The 24,864-nt window shown below is 38.3% G+C and overlaps 1 protein-coding gene across 1 annotated transcript; it reads left to right on the top strand.

Moving 5' to 3' along the window:
• The first annotated feature begins 544 nt into the window (after positions 1–544).
• Positions 545–24,864, top strand: LOC107084127 (transmembrane protein 151A-like). The gene is made up of 6 exons (XM_015373812.1): positions 545–991; positions 18,467–18,808; positions 19,328–19,462; positions 21,492–21,631; positions 21,756–21,795; positions 22,700–24,864. The coding sequence occupies exons 1-6, from the start codon at positions 923–925 to the stop codon at positions 23,909–23,911; spliced, it is 1,938 nt and encodes a 645-aa protein (XP_015229298.1). The 5' UTR covers positions 545–922; the 3' UTR covers positions 23,912–24,864.

A 24,864-nucleotide genomic window follows, 5' to 3' on the forward strand; every position in this document is an offset into this window, starting at 1 on the left:
AGATGACATGTGTTGTGAATTTGTGCTATATAAATAAACTGAACTGAATTTAATATTTCGGTCAAAGTGAATAACTTGTTTTGGTTTCCCTTCTACCAATGTAGATCAGTTAAAACATTACCAAATTCGATGGGTTGTTTTAACCAAAAAAAAAACATTTTTGGGGTTGTACTGTCCAATCAGTTTTTATGGTGTATATTTTGGGGATTTTGTTTCTCTAAATCTTAGTTTTCATAAAAATCACTTCAAATCATGCGATGTATGCTATTAAAGTTGATTAACAATTAAAGTTGTGTGATCATTATCCTATTTATGTTGCACCGAATAGGATGAAGAATTTCGCCTTGTAACATTTTTGGTGGGACTGTAGGAACCTGGGGTTAAAGGCGACCATGGTTGGGATGAATTTTTTGTGTCTTATTTTCTTAGAGGTGTCCGTAATGTATCTCCAGTGTTAGGATCTAACGGCGGACAGTTCAGGCGGGCAAAATTTTCCGTTCAGTCTCTTCGGTCGGTCACGCGCCATCACGTGTCACTAAGTCGTTACGGAGCTCGGTGTGAGCACGAGCCGCGGCGGTTAAACCGTTCCCAGTGGCAGGTCGGACTGCAGCTCTCGTTCCTCTCTCATCCTTTAAAGCAGGGGATGCTGCGGGTACCGCACCGACCGTGAGCGGGTCACAGCGGCGGGCAGGAGGAGGAAGAGACGCGCGAAGGACACCAGCAGCACCGGAGACAGATGGGGATTGATTTGCCGCAGGCCCCTGCCGTCGTGAAATCGGACACCGACCTGCGGCGGATGGGGTGACCGAGCTCGCTGCTTCTCCGCCGGGGAGGCCCCATGACTGCGGACGTTACCTGCCTGGGAGCTGCTGCCAGCGGCCGGTTGTAAGGTGGAGGACGGAGACAGGGAAAGGTGAGGAAAATGCAGACGGAGGAGGAGACGGCCGCCGCAGAAGAGCCCATTTTGGAGGAAGGGTCAGGACGAGAGCAGGTGAGGAAGGACATCCGCTGTTTTTTCGCTTTTATTCTCGAGTTACGTTTGTTTACACAGTAGGGCGATTATTTCCCCTCCTCCTCCTCCTATAAAAACATTGTGTCATTCGCGGTGGTTCCCTCATTTCTACACCCTCCTCATTCTGTATTATAAGCATATTCTCTCTGACTAAACATGTATTTTTGCTGCTCTCTTTTCATCCTTTCTTTGCGATGTAAACAAACAAGGACACAGGAGGACCTTGACTTTAACATAGAGGAATGAAAACTGAATTATATAGATCATTAAAATCACGTACAGTGTAACATAAATCGCATTCTTTATGCTTTAAACATATAATAAATAAGGTGTCAGCTCCAAACTACACGAGGATTACATCACAGTGAAGCCACACACCCACATCATATCAGAAATTACACAATCAGACGTAATGTGAGCGTAATCACACGACACCTTGCAATGCATTTCAGGACAGAGCCCCACCACTGAGTGTTGTTTTGTGTTAAAAACCACCTCACACTTCCAACTGCTAAATGTATTTGCACCCTTGTTTCTTTTCTTCTTTTTTCTTCACATTTAGGTGTTTGAAATCATAAAAGTTAAAAAAAGAAACATGAGTATATGCAAAAAAAAAATCTGTTTTTAAATGGTAATTAAAGGGGGGAATGGGACTACAAACAGGGGTGGAGCTATATGGGGGGCCAGAGGTGGCCATGGCCTCCCTTAGCCAATCGTTGGCCACCCCTACCATTTTTTTTGCCCTCTAATACAGATGGTGGGAGCAGTAATACTCTCAAGGGGAATGTTCAAACTTATTAAACATTTAAATTTTTCATATATTAACAATTACTTGGCAATGCCATGGTTAATTATGCACATCATAATACTAACATTAAAGTTGATTAATACAGAATTTATGCTCTTTGCAGAACTAGATTTTGTATTAATATGGAGTAAAGAGAAAATTCTGTGTCTCTGCAAGTCATCACTGTCTTCAGTAAAATCATAGATAAATAACTACTTAAATAATAACTTAAAAATCCTTTTAATGTAGATATTAGTACATGTAAATATTAATTTTATGGAGAACAATTTTTGATAAAAGTAGGTAAGTAATGACAATGGACAAGATGTTCACCCTCGAAATTTTGTCCACTTTATTTAGACAGCATGGATGTTTAAATACCATTGTCCATTTGTTAGCAAAGGCTGTAGGACAGCATAGTTTGTCTTTATTTAGAAAATATGGATGTTGTGTTCCTTCCTGTTGGAACAGTGTAGACTGACCCTGAGATTCTGGCGCCTATCTGCTTTCGCCCCAGTCGGCCTCGGCAGATGGCCTCTCACACTGAGCCTGGTTCTACTGGAGGTTTCTTTTTGTTAAAAGGGAGTTGTTCCTCTTTACTGTCGCTACAAGCATTCTTAGTATGAGGGATTACCTTTCCAGTCAATGATTCAATGCAATCAACTGGTTTTCCTTTGATAGAAAACTTTGGATCACTCTGACTGTATGATGTGGTGAATTATAAAGTGCCTTGAGATGACATGTGTTGTGAATTGGCGCCATAGAAATAAACTGATCAGAATTGAATTGTGGTCTGACCCTGAGGATCTGGCACCTATCTGCTTTGGGCCACCCCTCGGTGTACATTGGTTTTTGGCTGGCCACTCCATTTAAAATTTTCTACAAATATCAGTACAAAGTGTATCTATGGTTTTATAATCACAACACCCCTCAGAAACAGCTATTTAGTGAATTTAAAATCATATTTTTAATACTTAAAATCCTTTACAAGTCTGCAACATTTGATAACAGCTGTTGTTTGATGCAGAGGTAAAGGTTTTGCAAAGGTGGTCGTTGATAAACTACAAACGTTTTCCCTGCTAAAACCTCAGATGCTCACTAAAAGCAGCCTTTTCAATACATCCATTAAAAAAAAAAGGATTTGTTTATTTTCTGGTTTTATTGATATTGCAGCATTTGTCAATATTGCTGTGTGTCACATATGTGGCATCCCTAAACTAGTAGTCCAAACTAACCTGACTGTATGTGAAAATTAAATCTTCACCTATGATCTGGTTATGCTACCCTTGTTTGCAGCAGTGGCTAGTGAGTCTTCGAGGGGGACGAATTTGACCAACACTCAGAATTATTTTAATTGAGGTTCTTGTCACATGTGAAGCATCACCCTGCCGTCACCATGTTTGTCAGCATGTAAAGAGGATAAATCCTCAGAAATGTTGTTTTTGTCTTATTAATCAAAAGATTGTTTTTCACAATGTATCTGGGATCCAGTTGAATTTTTCAGTTTAGCAATATAACGCCAACTACTAAAACTTGCCATCTTAAGGTTTAACAGAAACTTCTCAATCAGTTCATACAGTCATATTGGTTAAAAGTTTCTAATCAGGAGAAGCGGTTGATTGCATCCAGTCATTGACATGCAGGACACACTTCTCCTGAAAGTGCTTGAGCCCAAGATATTTGTGTGCATCAAGTCAATCCCTCACACTGAGCATGCATGTAGCGAAAGTGGAGAGGAAAACTCCCTTATAAACCAAGCTCAGTGTTAGCGGCCTACAGCAGAGGCTGACTCGGGTGGAGGGGAACAGAAGCAGACATACAAAAGGCAACTGTCAACCCACTCCACAGACGGCCCCGCCAGGAAACACACAGCCAGGCAGACGAGCTCCAAGCCAGCTCCCATGCAAGAGGATAAAAGAGAGCACAAAGTTAGTCACAGTCAGAGAAACAGGACTACACTGAAAAACAGGCCAAGCTCCAACATCTATAAACAAAGATGTTGATGGCAGCAGCATAGCTGATATTTCTCTCCAGGATGGTGTCAAAGCCAAACAGGAAGTGAAGCTGCTATGAGAAAAAGCAAAGAGAGCATAATGTTAGAGATTGAACTAACAGATTCTGCACAGTGGAAGAATAGAGACAGAATGAAGCAGAATGATGAAAAGCGGCCCCTATGTCCTCCAGCTGTCCAAGCCTATAACAGCATAACTATAGAGATAGCTCAGGATAATCTCAAACACTCTAACAATAAGATTTATTAAAAAGGAAAGTTTTAAGCCTAACCTTAATAATAGGTGTCTGCATCACGGACTAAAACTGGTAGTTGGTTCCACAGGAGAGGAGCCTGATAACTAAAATATCTACCTCCAATTCTACTTTTAGAAATTCTAGGAACCACTAGTAAACCTGCAGATTTAGAGGGAAGTGCTCTGTTAGGAACATAAGGAACAATCAGACCTCTGATATAAGATGGAGCTTGGCCATTTAAGGCTTTATATGTGAGAAGGAGGATTTTAAATTCTATTCTGGATTTAACTGGAAGCCAGTGAAGGGAAGCGAGGATAGGTGAAATGGTGGCTGCAGCATTTTGGATCAGCTGAAGGCTTTTAACTACAGTTTGTGGACTTCCTGATAGTAAAGAATTACAATAGTCCAGCCTTGAAGTAACAAATGCATGGACTAGTTTCTCAGCATCACCCTTGGTCAGGATATTTCTAATTTTTGCAATATTCTATTTTTACTTAATTCCTACAAAATATTATTTTCACAACATTACTTTGTTAACGAGTTGCCTTGCAGCAAGAAGGTTCTGGGCTCGATTCCTGGCCTGAGGTCTTTCTGCATGGAGTTAGCATGTTCTCTCTTTGTATGTCACAGTGTTGCCCTGCGACAGACTGGCGACCTGTCCAGGGTGTACCCCATAGAGAGCTGTTTCAGTGCTATAGTGAGCTCTAAAGCCAGACGGAAACTTTTTGAAAGGTTCATTGTCATGTAAACTGTGACACACTTGCTTAGCAACTATTTTCTCAAGAATTTTACATAAGAAAAGAAGACTAGATATAGGTCTATAATTGACCAAGGCATCAGGGCCAAGAGATGGTTTAAGTAAAGGTTTAATTACAGCAACCTTAAAAGACTAAGGGGCATATTCCTGTAACAGGGATAGATTAATCACATCTAAAATGGAGGACACGATCAAAGGAAATACTTTGAACCTTAAATAACCTGGATGGAAATGGATCGAGCATAAATTGAAGGCTTAGATGTAGACAATAGTTTTGCTAACTCTCAAAGCTCAACTGGATGAGAACTGTCTCAACCCTGTTTCGATTCTATGGCTACCTCAGATGCTGCCTCACCTTCCAGAGATAAACCAATCATAGTTAGAGGAGTGCTGATGATGTTATTTTTAGTAGAATCAATCTTATTTTTAAAGAATCACATAAAATCATTGCTGCTAAAAGCAGGTGGAATGGACGGTTCAACAGAGCTATGGCTCTGGGTGAGTTTGGAAACTGGATGAAAAATATATCTACGATTATTCTTATTCTCCTCTAATATGCTGCTCTTGCTTTACGAAGGTTCATTTTATGCAGCAGTAAACTGCTTTTCCAGACTAGGTAGGACTACTGTAGCATTCTCTCCAATTTCCTAGCATTTTGCTTCAAAGTGCACAGCTCTGCGTTAAAAAGAGGAACCAGCTTTCTATTTTTAAAGTTTTTCTTTCTCAACAAAAAGTAAAACAAACAAAAAAGTATATTGATACTCTTGACCAGGATGTAAGAGAATGATACATCCAGAAGATCGCTACTGTTGGGATCAACACTTATATAGCATATAAGCAGAACACTTCGGCAGGCAAACTCCCTCTGTTATCCTTCTATAAATCACTAAATGACTTAGTGAAGAGCCCTTACACAATGGAGGAGCTTCACAGAGTCAATGGACTCAAATAATCAGTGTCTTAACATCTTTGTAAAAGGATGGCAAAACTGTTCAATTCAATAATTCAAATAATTGAAATAACATCGATGTACATGTCTGTCATAGCTTGTAGATACAGATTACACACCCACACAGCTAAATGCTGGCACTGTTGAACAGAAGGGTTGATGTCTTTACTGGAATATAAGGGATTAGGGAGAAGATGAGTTGCTATTTTCAATGGTTTATAGCAGTAGATGTTTCTAAGCCAGGCTTAGTTTGTGGTTCTTCCTTTTCTATGATTTTGCGGATGTTATATAAACCGCAAAACTGTCTGCATGCTTGGAAAATATTTTCACCCAACAAGAAATAACCATTGCAAGCTTTTTAGAAAATAAAAATACTCCTTGGTAGTCAAGCCTACTCAGACCTTTTTTTTAAAGGTTTTTATGGCACTAGTGGCTCGTTTTTTGTAAAGTGGGCTAACAGGAGAGAGACATGCGGCAAAGTACCACAGGTAGGATTTGAACCCGGTCCGGCTGCATTGAGGACTAAGATCTCCGTACATGGGCCTTGCGCTCTAACCACTGCGTATTGTCCTGTTATTGAAATTCTTTAGTCTGCTTCAAGCTGTCAGACAGGTTCTACTTATGTTTCCCTGATTTTACAGGTCAGACATTTATGATGCCTGGGTGAGGTTTAGCTCTATATGGAAATGGATGTAAATGGCAGTTTGTTCATAATTTGCCAAAGTTGAGAATTACTTTTTACATAATGCCCGCTTGGTTTAGATAGCTGTTGTTCCCCTTACTAGAATAACTCTTTATTTGTCACAGGATTTTTGTTTAGTCATGTTTTCTTTCCTATTAAAAACAGTTTAAGTTCAAATATTCATAACAGGCAGTAGATTCTTTAACCCCTCAACACCCACACTTTTATAGCTTGTGTGCACAAATGTATTTCATATGAAAAATGCCACTGGCCAATAAAATGATATTATAAATCCCACATGCCTGAGATATATCTCATTTGAAAGGTAAGACCTTCTAGATTCTGGAAATATGTGTACAGGTTGTGTAGGTTTTCCACCACCAGAGCTGTCTGGCTTCAAAGATGTCCCAAAAAAAACTTTTTTACCCCTCGAATGAATAAAAAAATGCAATTTTTATTATGTTATATCTTTTGTATAATTTATAGTGGACCTCTCCCACTTACTACACTTGTTCTTCATCTTGTGGACAAGCATTGTGAAAGGATGAATCTGTATGTAAAAAGGTCCATTTGGCACAATTGCATTGCAAAAAATTTATATCTTAAGTCTTTTTTTCTGCATTTTTTTCTTGAATTGAGGAGGTGAGTGAGACATGTTGCCAATTTACATTTAAAATAAGAAAACACAATTGCCTTGTCTTATTTCAAGTGCGTATTATCAAATTATCTTACGGTATTTTAAGAGTAAAAATACTAATTCCATTGGCAGATCATCTCATCTACCTACTCAAATTAATTGTTAATACACATAATTTAACACATTTTTGCTCATTTCTAGATCGTTTTTTGCAGTGTGTGCCAAATGTTGACAAAATGTAAAATGTACACCGGAAAAAAGATCTAGAAATAATTGAAAAAAAATCCTTAAAAACTTTTATCTGAATTAAAAGAACCTAACTGCCAAGAATCCCACTGAACTATAGTCACACAGAGTTAGATGTGTGTTAGATTGAAACCTTCAGGGCAAAACATTTGACAGCTCTCTAATTTCTTTTTTTATGTACTTTGCAAGATGGTCTTGAAATGCCATTGCAATATCTCATACCTTTCCTAAAGTTTAAAGTTGATTTAATGTTTGGCAGGAATACACTTTAATTATCTTTTGCTGTATATGACTTTTTGCTGTACACTGCCAATCAGCTGGCTGTACACTGCTTATTAGACAGACTTTGCTCCTTAAAAACTAAGGATGGATGTTCTTACAAACATAAATATTGTAGTAAATATAGAACTTATCTTTTATCAAGATAAGTTCTGGACAGTAAAACAGAAACAATCAACATTAATAATAGTCTAATCATATTTAGAAACAGATGAAGCTTTTATTGATGTTGACTGATGCAACAATAAGAAACAAGTTTAGACAACCCTACTGTTGGTTTTTGATGATTTTATTGTTATTGGCCTTTTCTTATTATTTTTTCGATGGTAAATTATCAACAAAAGTTTATAAAAATCTGTTGAAGATCCAAACAGAACCTTAGAGCTGCAATATCTTGCTGACAATATACTCTATAGTAAGCAGGTTGTTTATAATGCCTTTTTAGGGCCTAAACGAATCATAGGTCAGGCTTGGATGCTTCAACTTTAAGCAACAGACTTTCCAACAAATTTTTCTATCATTCATTTATTTCTTAGTAATATTCTTACAGTAATGATGATGTCTACTTTTAAAAAGGGGCAATGTACTATGCACTAATAATTCAGTGTTTGTCCGTAGCTGCTCCAATAAAGGATAGATTAGCTTTATTTGTAAGCATTGTATGTAAAAGTTAGGCAGAGGTTTAACTATGAGCACCAGGCCCCAGGCTTTGTGTTAAGGTGACTAAATAAGATAAATATTCAGTTTAATCAAGCCTCAGGAGATTAAACTAGATAATAATTAACCATGTAACTCTTCAATGAAAAAAATGATTAATATTTGTAGAAGATAGTAGCACCTTTCAGAGAAAATTATGTACATGTAATGTTGCATTTATTTACATAAAGTTCAGCTTGTGTCAGAGTGGCTGACTCAATTATACTCATTATTTATTGTTGCCTGTTATCAAAGTTAATTTGTTTTTTAATCAGTACAGACTTACATTTAGAAAAACTGTTGTCTTTAAGAGGACAAATTGAAAGAAACACTATCTATTATATGTTATTTATTTTATATATATATATATATATATATATATTTTGTAAAGTGCTTTGACATGATGTGAATTTGGCACTATATTATTAAACTAAATTGAATTGAATATATAGCATTAAGACTGTCCCTTAAGTCTGAACTTATATTTATTGATGTCAATTTTGTACCCAAATTAACAGACTTGGACTTATAAACTAATATGACAGTGTAATAATAAGAGCAAAGTAAAGCTGAACAGTAAGATGAGTGTGTGTGTTGGTTTAGAAGGCGGAAGGAGAAATCTTTGTCTGACAAGATAACTGCAAAAAAATTTTTTTTACAAGTAGTTAAAAAGCCCAAGTAGATGTTAGAATGTTTCTAACCTTTATTGGTAACTAATTTATATTTAAGTAAAAATAGTTTTATTGATAGTTTTTGTTTTAGCTCCAATTAACTTTAAGAAGTCTGATTCAGATCTTAAGATCATGAGAGTTTTATAGCTTAGATGTTATTTTTAGCACCCTGTTTTCTGTAATCTAAGAACTAGGGCTCAAGAGAAGAGCTCTTTATTGTAAAGAGTTAACATTCAGATGGTGGTAATTGCTACCTTTCACTTTATTTCACCACTTCTTCTGTCTGCATCCATGCCTTCTCTGCAGACAGTGTGCGATATAATCCAATGATGCAGCCTCCATCTGTTTTCTGCCTCCATTACTCTCATCTTGCCCTTCTCATCTTCTTCCTGTTTTAGATGCGCCTTGTGGAGTCATTCTGCCTCGTCCGTCTCTCTTGCTCTCAAGCTTTCTGCACACTGTTATCTCCATTAGCTTTTTTTGCTCTCACATCGACATGAGGTTATGCATGCGAGTTCACATAGGCATAAATATCAATGAAGCAGAGCTGCATGAATGATATTAAAACGGCAATTTTTGGGTCGCGCATTCCTGCATCGAGCCAAGTAATGTAAAGGATTCCTTTTTAGAAAAGGTCTGCTGTAATAAACCAGCCAGTTGTAATTTAGTGTGAAAGCTTAATCACATACTATTGGACTGCGTTTGACTGAATTTGAAATTGTGCATCAACTGGATTGATTGGGTTTCAGCAGTAATGAAAACCCTTACCAGAAATGTCTTCAAAGCAAGCAGAAAACGGACAATATTTTAGGGATTGTGAGACTGCAAATTATACAATCAACAGTATCACAATGTGTGTGCAATATCGTAGTAACATAAGGCTGCTTATTGTAGATGCATTGCTTGATAGGATATTATATTTCAAGTGTGCATATGCAGGAACAAACTGTAATTTGTAGTTTTGGCCTCATATGGGAGAATCATTTGAAGTAGTTTTTTTCTGGTTTATTTATAGTCCTAGGTCCTAAAATCTACAGAGTGGTGGGACATTTTGATTTAAAGTCAGAAAAGGGTCCGAATGAGTTGCTTTATCAAATTAATATTGCCATTGCAATAAGCAAAAGCATTGATAATGTCATTTTCCTTATGTTATGCTGCTCGATTGTCAAAGCTTTACCTTTTTCCTTCTCTACAAAAAGTTAAACAACCTAGTTGGTTCAGGGTGTTTTTGTCCAAAGCTTGCAAAATTACATTACGGACACGACAAATATTCTGCCATTCTAGTTAATTTAGATCTCCCTCAGCAACCTGGGTGTTTGTGACTCTTCAAGACATTCTGTGAAACTGATGCAGCTATATTTCTCTTCTTTCATGTGCAATGATCTGCAGACTGATGTATGCATAGAGAAATGTCTCTCATTTCTAGCTGTTTGCATCATCACTGAACCTTGTTTTCACAGCAGGGTTTTGTAGAATGCAAAAGAGGTAGATCTTCTAGAATAATGAGCAGATCTCAGATTTATTATCTATGCAAACCTGCAGAGCATTCAAGCTAATAATAAACTATTAACTGTAGAAATAATCCATATTTATGCATCCTACCTCATAAAAGGTCCTTTTGGTGCTTCTACAACTTGACAGGAGTAACTAGTCGGGCTTTTCCACCTAAATCCAGAGCAGTTAAGAACAAAATTTGGGGATATTGAAAGAGCAGTGTTCTAAGACCGAGTTGGAAAGATTTATGGATTCAATGAAAGATAATACAGTGTGTATTCACCTATTTAAACTGGGAAGACAGTCAGTTTACAACAATAATTCAACATTTTATTTTTGTTTAAACTTCTTAATTTTACTGTCTTGATTAAAAACTACTCTACAACTGGAATTTGCTCTTATAGCAGTGTTATACGCCGAGCTCCTGATAAAAGGAAGTATTAAACTGGGGCCTAGATAGCTTTCATTTTAGATATTAGAGATTTATTTTGGTCCAAAGCAAGGGCAGAGTAAAGACCTGTTCTTCTGAGGCCAAGAAAATTTAAAATTATTTTTTTGTAGACCACAAAATGCAAAAATAAATTGAACAATTGTTGATTAATCTACCAAAATTACTTCTCACTATTACTACAGTATCACTATTAAACTCATAATTGTCATAGATACATATAGAAACACATTCTCTAAACTTCATTTAGCGGTTTACCTTGTACAATAGTTATATTATGAATTTTATAAAACAGCAAGAGGAATAAATCTATTTAAAAATAAAAGTTTAATGTCAAAGAGTGTGTTAAAAGGTGTGCTTTTAACACACTCAAGAAGTAGTAGTTATATTTTTTTACATGATCAAAAACTGTAAAACAACTAGTTATTGCTGATAAATGATATCTGACCTGGAGCCCGCTATAAAAGTGCTAACTTGTTTATCCTAATTTTTTCTGCCCATATAGTGATTTTTAATGTACAAGAAATCTTAAAAAGTACATTAAGGAATATTTTTACCACCTTATGTATTTTTTTGTTCTCATAATTAAACCCAAAGCTTACTACTCCTAAAACTGCATATCAATACTTTTTAAAATTAATATTTATTCATGAGATTTGCCAATTAGATCAAATGAGATGTTTGTTTTTGTTTGTTTTCTCAAAACATCTATAAATGATTTACACGTCTGTCAAACCAATTTCTAAAAATCACATAGCCAATAGGACACGGAAGAAGCCAAAAAAAATCAGTCACACTGGTAGCTATGATAATTGGACAATGGATTACCTTAAAACAGCGAAGGTAAGACTGAATTTATGTTTTAGGCTTCATGAAATGAGCCTCATTCTTCTTCTTTCTCTGCTGCTTCAGTGAGTTTTGCATGTTGAGCAGTGATACTGTTAAGCCTGGTCTTTATTGCACACGTCCTCCTAGACTCAGCCAGAATATCAGGTATAAATCAAGCACAAGGGATCTCATGCCACCCTAGACAACGAGCCGCCTTGGGCTCCTGCCCACGAATCAGAAACAGCGTCAGTTTCTGATGCATTATCTGAAACCAATTCTGATTCCATTGAAAATGAAGATTTTGAGTTTTAATTTGAAAAGTTGCTAGCTAAAGTGTTCCACTATCATTCGTGTGTTGTTGTTTTTTTCAAATATAGGATCTATTTACATTTCTGCTGTAAATGTCTAATAAAACTAGAGGTCATCCTGCTTATTTCACACATTTTACTCCTGGAGAAAGACAGGATTTACATATTCCCTAATATTTTTTGGTCTTGCGTTTTCTTCGAAATCTTCATGCTTTTGAAATGCAAATGTATTAATTTTCAAAAATGAACATGTTTGGTGGTGAGACAGCAGGAGTGTTCTCAGTGACCGCAGTAATAATCAAGAATCAATTGGCACGGTGTGGTAAACATCTCACAGTAATATTTCACATTCATCATTTGCAAAACAGTATTATATTTTTTTCTGAGATGGTGGGATCCATCACTGATGTTTTTAATTCACATGCAGTGTAATGAGTGTCTGCAGGTGAAGATCAAAGTAAAACTGGTGCTGAATCTTAAACACTGATCTTGACTAAAATAGTGATTTAGTTGTAGTTTAGGGTTCCTTTGGGACTTCTTAAATGATTCTGCAATGTGCTCTTAAAATAATTAGGCAGCTTTTTGCACTACTCTGTTTTCTCCACGTTTGGATAGTGGTTTTTATTTTGGTTCACTGGAGAAACAAAGCCTCAGAAATGCTTTAGTAACCCTCTCCAGCTTACGGATGTCAATTATTTTGTTTCCCTCCTGTTTTTTAGTTTAGATCCATGCATGATGTATTACTTTTTGTGATGTTTTAAACCTGCTTTATATCCTCACACCGGTTCTATTTTCATAAATAATTTCCGTATTTATTAAATTATTAAATTTGTCATATTTTTTTACAAAATAAAAGAAATCTAAAAGGTTGACCAACACTAAACAGCTTTCTAATTGATTTGAGGGATTATGACTGAGAAAACATATGATAAAATACACCCATCTATACTAGGTCACACAACTCAAGATATACATTTGAAAAGTAAAAGGTAAAACATTTGGTTCCAAAATCTTCTCTTTTGATTTCAAACAAGATGTTGGAGGACATAAAGATTGTCTCATTAGTGAATTTCTGAAGACATTTGCAGTTAATATTTATATTAAGGCTAAAAATCTTATCCTTAACAGTTTATTTCTGAAAGCTTAGCCTTAAGTTTAAAGGAATACTTATAAGTTGTGACACGATTTATATTTATATTATTTATATTTATTAAAACCTGGAAAATTATTATCTCCTGAAAGCAAATCATAGAGAAAAGAGGAACAAATATAGACCTTTATATCGGAATCGGGGGGTGTACTACATTTATGGATTGTTCATAACCAGAAATAACTCAAATAAATTGCTTTGATTGAATACTGTTAATAGAAGGATGTTTGTATCAATGCTGGATTGTTATCATGGCTACTTCAGTAAGTGCTGTTTATCTGTTGCCGTTTGCAGCCTGACACTCCAGAATAGCTCAATACAGTCTCAATAAAAGGAAATACATTTAAATTCAACTCCGCAGGCATCAAAAGCACATTTTCCTCTCTTCCTCCCCTCATTCGCCACCCACATACTGGGGCAGCTAATTATAGCCGCTCTAGTCACACCTAACGAGCTGAATCAGTGCGGGCACTGAATCAATGTGGGAGAGAGCCATTCTATTAAGCACTTTATAAAGAAAAAGGTGTGTGAACATAGTCTGTGCAGTGCACAGATGGAGACCTATATGCAAAGAGAGGATTTGAAGTACACCTTGCCAGGCCTGCTACCGAATAACAGTTAATCTGTAGTTGTAGGTGGTCATTTGAGAAGCAGCAAGCTAATTGAAAATTTCCTGTCCTCTTAGTATTCCAAAAAAGTTAAAAAACAAACCATTGGACTTTGTTTTCCAAAATGTTTTGCTTCCCATCCTGGAAGTTTTTTCAATTCAAAATGAACAAAGTAACTCTGCAAGCTCATTAGTATAAAGTAAATTTACTTAGTAGGTAAAATAGCCTGTTGTTTGCAGTGCAGGATTGATCTACTGTTTGCACAGCATGTGTTAAAAACTACCAGAGCTTTAAAAAAGAAGAATGGGCTTAAAGGTCCATTGTGTATTGTATTTTTTTTTTTCTCCTAAATTCGGGGTTAATATTTTTTATAGTTCTATAGTGGCTGCTTGTGGTGCAATTTAGAATGATATTAAGAACCAACTCAACTTAGGGCTGGGCCTGCTGGCCTTAAGATCTTTTCACAATATTTCCTATTGTGATAAAGATAAAATCGACAAAAAAAAACAAAACATAATCATTAATTTTTCTGTAACTGCATAGTTGTCAATGTATGACACAGCCGCCCAGCAATCGCTAACACTTTAAAAAATATATACACATTGAAAATATGCTTCTTCAGGACACCAGTTACATAAAGAACCGTGATTTATTTCAATCATATTCTTCAAATTTGCCAATGCCCCAATGGAAAAAAAAATGAAAGAAGAAAAATATAAAAAATAAAAATGACTATTCACCAGTTTTTTTATTATCACTTATTCTGATTTATTGTTTAGAGGATACATCAAAATTGTAATCTTGTCTAGAAATGTATAACGTTAAATGCCCACTCCTACATTAAAGTCGTAGGGAAGTCCATATTTAAATGTGAAATCATGCTGACTTAAACATGTATATAAATATACTCTTTATCAGATGATATTGTCCCAAAATTTAGAAAATTTCTATTTAAAATAAAAATCCTCTCTTAAAATCTGTGTTTTTTCTCTCGTTATTTTATGCAGACCAGTTACCGGTAGTTATATGTCAGCTTGTACACCTATATTCGGCCAATCACATATCAACAGTCAATATGTGTACAATAAGTGTTGTACTTCACCTGGGGCCCACCCAGATAATGTTGCTTTTTAATGTGGCCTATTGTTGTGTCGTTATGCCATTGCCTACTAGCACTAAGTTGCTAACTGGTTAGCAAGATGCTTCCGACAAACCGGCCACAATAAAACTTGCTTGCGAACCTTCCGCCACAACAAACACTCTTGACAAATGACCAATCACATTCACTTTATTCACTAGTGTAAAGACATGCACTACTCGGAAGAATTCGCAAATGCAATGGTTGGAACAGGCGTTTCCCTACGAATTTAAACGCAGAAACACTATTTCCGATTGATCTCTTGAAGCTTGACTGAGGTGACTCCAACAGAAAAACAGAAATTTATAAACAGATTCTTCCAAGAGAAAATTGGAATCATGGAGACTTAAACAAATTTGCGTATCAGATGTGGACATGACAATATATCGATTTAAACTGATATAACATAAATGATTGATGCGGCAAAATAAATAATCAATCCAAATCGTAATTTCTAGGATACGCTAACTCTGGCGTTACCGTGACAGAATGTTAATGGGTGATGTATTTCTATTGTCTTCTTATTGAAAAGTATCCAATTTGAGTTTTGATATAGATGCACATTTTTAAGGTTAGATGGGCATATGATAATCCATCATATCGATCGCCAAATTTAAATCTTTGTGATATCAGAAAAATTGTATCATCATTCAGACAAATCAATACCATACTGTATTGTGATAAAACTGATGTTTACAGCCCTAGTATCAGACCAGTCAGCCTTTCTAGCGAGTAGCTACAAATCTTTTACTAATTTTAATTAAATTTAATACTAAATATTGCAGATATTATCTCTTATATCCCTGAAGGTATAAATGAAATAAAAGATTTATTCTTGATTTTACACGTTCATTAGCATACATAACAGCTGAATGACAATTTGTTATAGCTAGCCGTGTTTCTCATCAGATTGATGCTGAAGCATGAGTTTATATTTGCATAAATATACATTGTATTTTTTATTTATTAATGGTTTATTAATGGCACTGCTGCTGCTTTGAGACTGAGCAGTGCCACTAAGTGACCCCCACACTGCATTCTGCTTTCCCCTCCAAAGGGACCTGGCACAGTAAGTGCAAACACAAATAATTTGACTCCTGTCTTGGGGACGATTTTTGCCGCGCTGGCGACGTTGTTGCAGACTTCAGATGAAATTGTTGGATAGCTTGACCCTAACGGGGGTTATTTGTTATTGCCAAAATATTCTCTCTCTCTTGCACTTTTCTGTTTGAAAGATATTTTGTTACGGATAATGCAGAGAAGGAAGACTTCAGGATATTTTAATAGGCTTTAATTTGAGTTTTTTATGTGAGGTTCAGCCTCTAAATGTTCTTTTGTTCCCTTTCTTCTGTCCTTCACTCATGTAGTTCTGGGTTATCTCTATCTCTCACATGATCCTTACCACCTCACTCTCTGCAATGCAGTTTCACCCCGATCAATCCACTTGGAGGCTTGCCTTAGAGAGGAAATGAGAGAAAAGATCTATGGGTTAAGACAAAGGAGGAGTGAGAGTCAGAGGTTATATAGTGTCATGCAAAAGCACTCATTTACTCTTTTATTCTTTATAAATGTAGTGCCTCCTGTATTCCCATATTTTCTTAATAGCATGCAGCTGTTAAATGACAAGTCAGAGGTTTTTAAAGAACATTAAGAGAGAGAAGACTTCAGGAAGACCAAGGAACACAGCAGACAGGTTCAGGGACAAGTTCAGAGCAAGGTTAGGTTACTGAAAAATGTCCCAGGTGGGTTCAATTCATTACCTAAAAATGGAAAAAGGAAGGGACAGATCTAAATCCTCTAAAAATCTAAATTCTCAATTGCAATTTTTGTTCAAAAATAAAAGACCATTTATTTTTTTGGCAAAGCCCTTTAACAAAATGAAGATTACCCAGAGAAAATGTTAATGAAAACCATAAAACAGAACATTAAAAGTTATCTTTTTATAATTTTTCACAACCCATCTAGGGATCAAAGCAAATATGTAGGAGAACATGCCATCCTTATGTTAGGCTAAAGTCAAACATTTTGGTTTACATGCTGACACTGACACTGCACTTTATCTAAACACACCGACCCTATGGTAAAACATGGTGATGCTGGCATCATGCTGTGGGGCTTTGCTTAAAGGAATCCGGACAGATTTTATGGAAACATAGATGAAGCTACATGCAGTGTAGTCCTCAACTGTTTGAGGCTGCAAAGCTCTTGTAACGAAAGCAGAGGTTTATTTTCCAGCAGGACCGCAACCTGAAACATAGAGTTGAAGTGTTTAGATCAAATCCCAGCCACCAAGTTTCAGACTATAATCTGTTTCATTATTGAAGCACTAATTAGTGTTTGTCTGTCACATAAAACCAAACAATACATAAACGTTTGTGACTCTAACATGTTTTAACTTTACATCGGAGGGAGAATAGATGAAAAAATACTTTACTTTAGTGGCTGCTGTTATTAGGTGATCCTGGGGGCTCATTCTGGTTGAGAGATCCCATTGATTCTGCCTCACAGCTTCTGTGCCCTTGACAATCAGGAGATACAGGATGAAAAAAAAAAACGTGTTCTGTTTTCAAGCCAATATCCCAACGTGACTCAACTTAGCTGAAAGTAAATGTGTGTCTAGGAGAAGGATTGAGTGGTAATGATTGAGGGAATGAGGGCTCATGTGGTAGATGGATGGAGATAGATGACAGAACTGGCAGACTCTACGTAGAGGAGAGAAGGACACTGGTGTCATCCCATCTGTTTTTCTTTTCCTATGCGTCATCTCCATTTATTTTGTCTGATATTATTCCCCACAGATAACAAACACTCCTCAGTCTGTGTCTGGTATAAAATCAAATATATTCACTGTTGGTCTATGTGACACACATGAGCTCCCCCCCCCTTTCCTTCCTCCATTCATGTACATTTACAAACCGCATCAGCACCGACGTGCTGCTGATGTTGGAGTCGAGTCAGTTGGCTGAGGAACTTTCTGGAAGCATCGTTCTCATCTAAATTATTCACATATTCTCCTCTGGCTGCATTACAATGCAGGGATGGTGCATGTGGATTGAGCAGGAAGGAGGGAAGCGTGTTACAGCAGCCAGTTATGACTGCGTATCTGTGTGTGCGTGTGATTGAGGGCACTGTAATGTGATGTCTTCACTACGTGCACTTAGAGAGCGCAGTAAACACTGTCTATGTGTCTAATGTGCAGCACTTATCCTCCGATGGGTATGGAGCATTAATGTGTTCCTTCGGCTGAGGCTTCAGCCTGCACATTTGGTTGGAAATCTGACACTGTTTACCAAACAGGAAGGTTATTAATACTTTACCAACCAGAGGCCTTAGGCACATCTTTGTTCCTTCCTTGACAAAAAAAAAAGAAATATTTTTCACATGATCAAATATTAACACTGAGGCATACTGCATTATTTATTACCATTTTGAATGTCAGTGTGTAGGCATGTTTGCTAGAAAAGCTAGCACTATTGTTTAAAGAAACATACAGTTTTGCAGCATCTTAAATGTTTGTTTGCTCTTACAGCAAAAGCCCACCCAGCAATCCCTGGCCTCCTCCCTGTGCAGAGAGTCCCACTGGAAGTGCCTCCTCCTGACCCTCCTCATGTATGGTTGCTTCGCCACGCTGGCCTGGTGCGCTATCTGTCGGGTGCCCGTCCTCGGCTCCGCCCCCTCCATACCTCTCGGTGCCGATGATGACGCCACATCTGCAGCCTACTACAATGATATGGTTCACTGGGAGAGTCCATGCTCGAGCGGATATGTCTACATCCCCCTGGCCTTTCTGGCAATGCTTTATGTGGTTTATCTGGTGGAGTGCTGGCACTGCTTCTCTAAGACGGCCATGTTGGCTCATGCTGAATTCCAGGTATTTTTCATATTCTGCTGTGTTGTTCATGGCTCTGCCCTTGGTCAGTACTCTATGGGTTTCGGTAAGGAAGGGTTTTCATGATACTAATATTCAAAACTCAATATCGATACCCAGGAAAATATTTGATCATTTTTTTTCTGCATCATTGTGATCAAAAGTGGCAATTAATTAAAGGCATAACAAAAAAAAAAACTTCCTCAAAGAGTTAAGGGGGGAAAAATGCCTTATAGAGAAAATGACTTGACATGATTCTGTTTTTTTTTTTTTGCTCTAATGAAAAAAAGAACTGCATATTGAAATAATTTCGTTGCTCTTTGCAAAAAAAAAAACACTTTTCACTATGACATAATGACTTAATCCTCTGCATTGTTATTTTTGTATGCAAACTGTAGTTTATTGTTACTGCTTGTCTGTTAATTTTTTTCAGGCAGTTGTCATAGTTTTACCATGCCAGTTGCTGATAGTAAACTAGATTTCCTTTGTTAAACAATGGCATTAACTGATTTGGTCTGTCAGGAAGTGTACGAGCGGGTGCAGAGACTCCAGCAGGCCACTCCATGCATCTGGTGGAAGGCCATCAGCTATCACTACGTCAGGAGAACCAGACAGGTGACCAGATACCGCAATGGAGATGCATACACAACCACACAGGTGAGGGCACCCTCTCTTTCCTCATTGCTCTTCTGTCTAAAAGACAAATTTAAATCTGAAAATATGCACACACAAAAAATCTAAATTGCATTTCTCCTCTGATTATGTTTCAATGAAATAGTGTCACTCAGCTGTCAGGAGGTGAGACAGCATTTAGTGGGAGAAGCAGTATCTGCCACATCTCATTAGGGCTGAAATGACTTATCTGATAAATAGTGATTAATTGATTATTCAAGTAATCGCCAACTAATTTAGCAAAACATCGTTAACTGGGGTATAAAGACTCTAAAACCTGTCATCAGCAGTAATTAAAATGAAACTAATGAAGATAATGAAGATGCCTGTAAATGTGCTCTGTCCAGAACCAAAGTAGATTGATTTTAGTTTCACTTGGCTCAAACTTTTAAAAAGTTTATTAAGAAGATTCTGCAACCCGATTACTGACAGATTAATTAGAAAAAAAGCATACAGATTTGTCATTTGGCACATTATTTAAGCACAATCAGCCACTAGAGTAGCTCTGGCAATCTGCGTAAATCCTACCCCCAAACACCAGTCGTCATTTAGATGTTGGTTTTTGGTTAAATCTGGTCCAGAAATTGTTGTTGGACTAAAGTGGGACAAATTCAAACCGACCAAACACGGCCATATTTTCAACAGCTATTTCTGGACTTCAAGACTATGACAGACCGACAAGATTTAGCCTAAAAACCAATGTCTAAATGACGTCTGGTGTCTGGCGGATAAGTAGTGTTTCTCCCTTCGCCAGGTTCTACTGTCTCCATGGTAACCACTTTCTGTACAGGTCAATAGCTAATTAAGAAGGTTTTGAGTGTTGTGAAGAACAGATCTAGGACACAGGACTTACAGGTCAGCTACCACCATGCTCTATCAGCAGAATCTCCTAGTCCGATCTGAGCATCAATAAGCACCAGGTGCTGTATATTGACCTAAAAAATAATTTAACGCATCTTAAATAAAGCTTTGGTCAAAACGGACATAGTGTTAACCTAGTAAACTAGCCCCATTCGCCAGCGTTCAAAATCCTTTTCTGCCTGCGAGTTGGTTTAGCCTCGATCAATGCCCCAGGCCCTAAATTTGGCGGGCCAATCACAACACAGAGCTGTGTTTTGAATGTCTGGATGCAAAGCGCGCAGGGTTTTTAGGCTGTGACGACAAAGCTGCACGACACAGTAGCATGCACTACAGCAGCAGCAGCAGCTTTCAATGGAGCGCTCCATTGAAAGTTAAAAGTTCTCTTTTCTGTTGCTGTTGTTCAATAAAAGTAAGTTTTAAGATAATTTGAGGCCAGAATATTATACTTGATAGTGTCACTATATGGTCCATTTACCGATTTAATGCGTAAAGAGAAAAAACTATTTCCGAAGTTGAGAGGACCGTGGCAACCAGTGGAGCTCCAAAGCTAACGGCAGCCAGGGCTAACCGCAGCTGGCTATGATGGGGATTTTTCACTCAGCTTTGGAATCAGTTTTGGAAGGATTAGACTTCGGGTTTTCGTTGAAACGTGAGCAGGAAGAGGCTTTACGCTCATTCATTTTTGAGAAAGACGTATTTGCCTTTTTACCGACAGGCTGTTTGTTTACACTCCTCCATTAGCTTTCTGTCGTGCTTCCTATGTCACAGTCAGTTGCGCTTGTTGGTCAAAGCGTTGGCCAATAGGCACAAACATGGTTTGAAGAACAACGGGTTGTTCTCATCAACAATCTTCCGATGAATTCATCTGGGCCAAACTAAATTACACATTTAATCTCCCATTTAGTCTGGTTAACAAGGCTAACATAGTGTTGCTTTTAAAAAAAATAAAAAAGGTTAATAGAAATCACTATTTAGCACAAAATTCTAGCTCATTCTGCTCAAATACAATTTGCTTTTACTGAAAGAAGTTGAGGAAGCAAATAGGGGATCCCCTTTTTTTCTTTTTTTGAATTTTAAATGATAAAATGAATAAAGAAAAACACAATGGAAAAGCAGTTCTTTCTTAACTTTGACTTTTACCTCTCATTTTTAGGTCTATCATGAGCGAGTTAACACTCACGCCTCCAGTTCAGAGTTTGACTACGCCCGCTATGGCGTCAAAGATGTGTCAAAAGAGCTGTTGGACCTGGAGCAGCACCCTGCGGTTCGCCTCCGCTTCACTAAATGTTTCAGGTACCACAGACTTTTTAGATACTAACAAATCAGCTCCGTTGTTGTTTAAATTTGAAATTAGTTCTTTAATTAAACTGAGCTTCTCTTGATTTTTGTTGTAATGCATAAACTTTCTGTTCTTTAGCTTTTCCAGTGCTCGTGCTGAAGCTGCTTACCTCACTCAGGTAAGCAGAACCAGACTGGCATGCATGTTAAAAAAAATACTCTCCTTTTGACTTAGTTATGTTGGTCTATAACATCTCAACCTAAAATATTTTGTGCTTTTAAATTCATGTTAACGGTGAACGCTTGTAACTCGCTGCATTTATTTCTTACGCAACTGGATATCACATATGTGACCCACAAATGCACAGGACAAGATCCACAGATGCACATCCACACATGCACAGGACAAGATCCACACATGCACATCCACACATGCACAGGACAAGATCCACACATGCACAGGACTAGATCCACACATACACAGGACTAGATTCACACTTGCACAGAACAAGATCCACACATGCACATGACGAGATCCACACATGCACATGACTAGATCCACACATGCACAGGACTAGATTCACACATGCACAGAACAAGATCCACACATGCACATGACGAGATCCACACATGCACTTGACGAGATCCACACATGCACAAGACTAGATCCGCACATGCACAGGACTAGATCCGCACATGCACAGGACTAGATCTACACCTGCACAGGATAAGATCCAGACATAGTAGTTTATAAATTAAGATATAATTTTCTATGCATCACAAATCCTTTCGTGAATCTTGTGAATATGTAAATGTTATGTGCTTGTTTTAATCCTTATGCATGTGTGGATTGTGCTGTGCATATATGGATCACAAATGTGAGTTTATAAATATTGCTCCATTACTGTAAGATTTAGTTTGTTTTTTAATTTAGTAGGATAACTTATAACTACTTTATGTTACTATATGAAACTTTGGAGACTGTCATCGTAATTCATAAAGGAGTGTAGGATATTTATGTGATTAAAAACTCAGATTTTCTAACCAACATTATTTTTTTTTTCATTTCCCTTTGATTCCAAGCGAGCACGGTTCTTCGGTGAAAATGAGGGGCTCGATGACTATATGGAGGCCCGGGAGGGGATGCATCTAAAAAACGTGGATTTCAGAGAGCACATCCTAGCTTTCCCAGATCCTGCTCATCAGCCTTGGTTTTCAAGGCACCGGGTGTTCTGGCTGGCTTCAGCTTTCCTCCTCTCATGGCCACTTCGCGTCGTTTCGGAATACCGCACAGCATATGTGCACTACCATGTGGAGAAACTGTTCGGTGAGGATGAGGACAGCGGTGGAGGTGGGGGAGTTGTTGGTGGAGGGCAGGGTGGAGGAGGAAGAGGGGACACAGTGGAAGGAGCGACTGAGAATGGAATCCATCCAGGAGGACTTGGGATTGGACTGAATGGGACAAGCTACCGAGCTATCTCTCGTGTCAACACAGTGGACATGACAGAGCTGGAGTGGCACATCCGTTGTAACCAACAAATGGTTCCAAGCTACTCTGAGGCTCTTCTTATGGATTTGGACTCCAGTGGAAGCACAAATCCCACAGCCTCAACGCCCATCTCTGGACCTCCGGGGATCACTCCCACCCAGGGGCCTCATCAGCCACCTCTGGCTCTGCCTGTGCTGTTCAACTCTGCTTACCTGCTGCAGAGCTGCCCCAGATGCAGGAGAACCACATCGAGCTCCAGTCTTCCCTCCCGGTTAAGGGCTCCAATGGGAACCACGGCCCTCCTGAACGCTACTGTGGCTGGGATCCGTGCAGCAGGGCCGGGAAGTGGAGGGGTAGGAGGAAGACTGGTGCTCAGCCGCAGCGGATTCTCTTTGGGCAGACTGGGAGGTGGGCGACAGAACAGCTTGTTTCACTCAAGAAGCATTGGAGGAGGACTGGCAGGCAGCAGGGAAGACGGAGGAGGGAGTGGGGGTGGAGGAGGCAGTGGGGCTGGAGGTGGAGGGTCTGGGGGATTTTTAGGAATAGGCTCTAGACAGAACAATGAAGAGACCAGGGGGGTCCTCGAAGGAGAAGGAGAGGAGGAGGAGGAAGAAGAAGAGGTGAGAAGAAGGGAAAGCGGGGGAAGAGAGAGAGACGAGGAGGCAGAGCAGGGAGGAGGGGGTGGAGGAGAGGGCAGGGAGGGTGACAGGGATCGACCTCCTTCCTACCAGGACGCTTTCTTCTTTCCTGTCCTTATAATACATGGAGAGGAGAGCTGCCACGCCGGAGATGACATGCGAGACTGAGAAGAAAATGAGCGGTTTGAGCAGGAGCTGAAAGAAGACACTGAGCACACAGGAAGGAGTATGATCCAACAACAAAGACAGATACTGAGAATAACAGATGCTTGAATCTAAAGCAGGTGGAAGCAGAGGTCCAGAAGAGTGAGGTTAAAAAGACAAGATAGGGCGAAAAATTAGAGGGGGAATGGACACACACAGTGCATTCTGTCAGCCATCAGTAAACCCATAAGTTCGGATTAGAGTCGATGCAGAGTGCAGACACATGATAAAATCAAGTGCAACTAAATCCTTGAAATAGCATGCTTTAGTGAAAGAAGGTAATAGTGACAGAGAGCTTAGAAATGTGTGTTTCCAGATATATCTATGCAGCAGCTGGAGTAGGAGGGCTAAACGCTCTAAAGATAGCCACTTTAAGAGCAGTTAAAACACAATAGAGTATAATCTCTTTTGAAAGATTTTGTTAGAAGAATTGGGAATGTATCTCTGAGGGGCTGAAACTATTGGTTAAACAATCATTTAGATACAATTAGATAGCAAACTGCATTGGGAAAATGAGTAGATAGAAAAATGCATGGCAAATTAATAAATTCTTACTATTTTAAAGCTATAAGCCAGCATATTCCAGTTCAAATGTTCAGTCAAATCCCTTTTTATGACTATGAGCAGCACCTGACCAGCTCCTCTTACAGTAATGAATGCCAATGAAAGACAATATACATTAATTTCCTCATGTCTCGGCATGCTGTCTTACTTCACCATTAGCTTCCTGACCACTCAGTGCATTACTGCTTTGGAGGAGGGCGGTTTAAAGATCCATAAAATGCGGAGCAGTCGTTGCCTATTTGAATCAACCCCCTATTTCCTCTGGCCACCTTTTACACTTCTGTGATGCTTTTACTCTCTCATTCACCCCTAAAAAACAAAAACTTCTAAGAGATAAGTTTAGTTTACTTAAA

Source organism: Cyprinodon variegatus, unplaced genomic scaffold, assembly GCF_000732505.1.
Source record: "Cyprinodon variegatus isolate N-32 unplaced genomic scaffold, C_variegatus-1.0 Scaffold93, whole genome shotgun sequence".
Classification (NCBI taxonomy): Eukaryota; Metazoa; Chordata; class Actinopteri; order Cyprinodontiformes; family Cyprinodontidae; genus Cyprinodon; species Cyprinodon variegatus.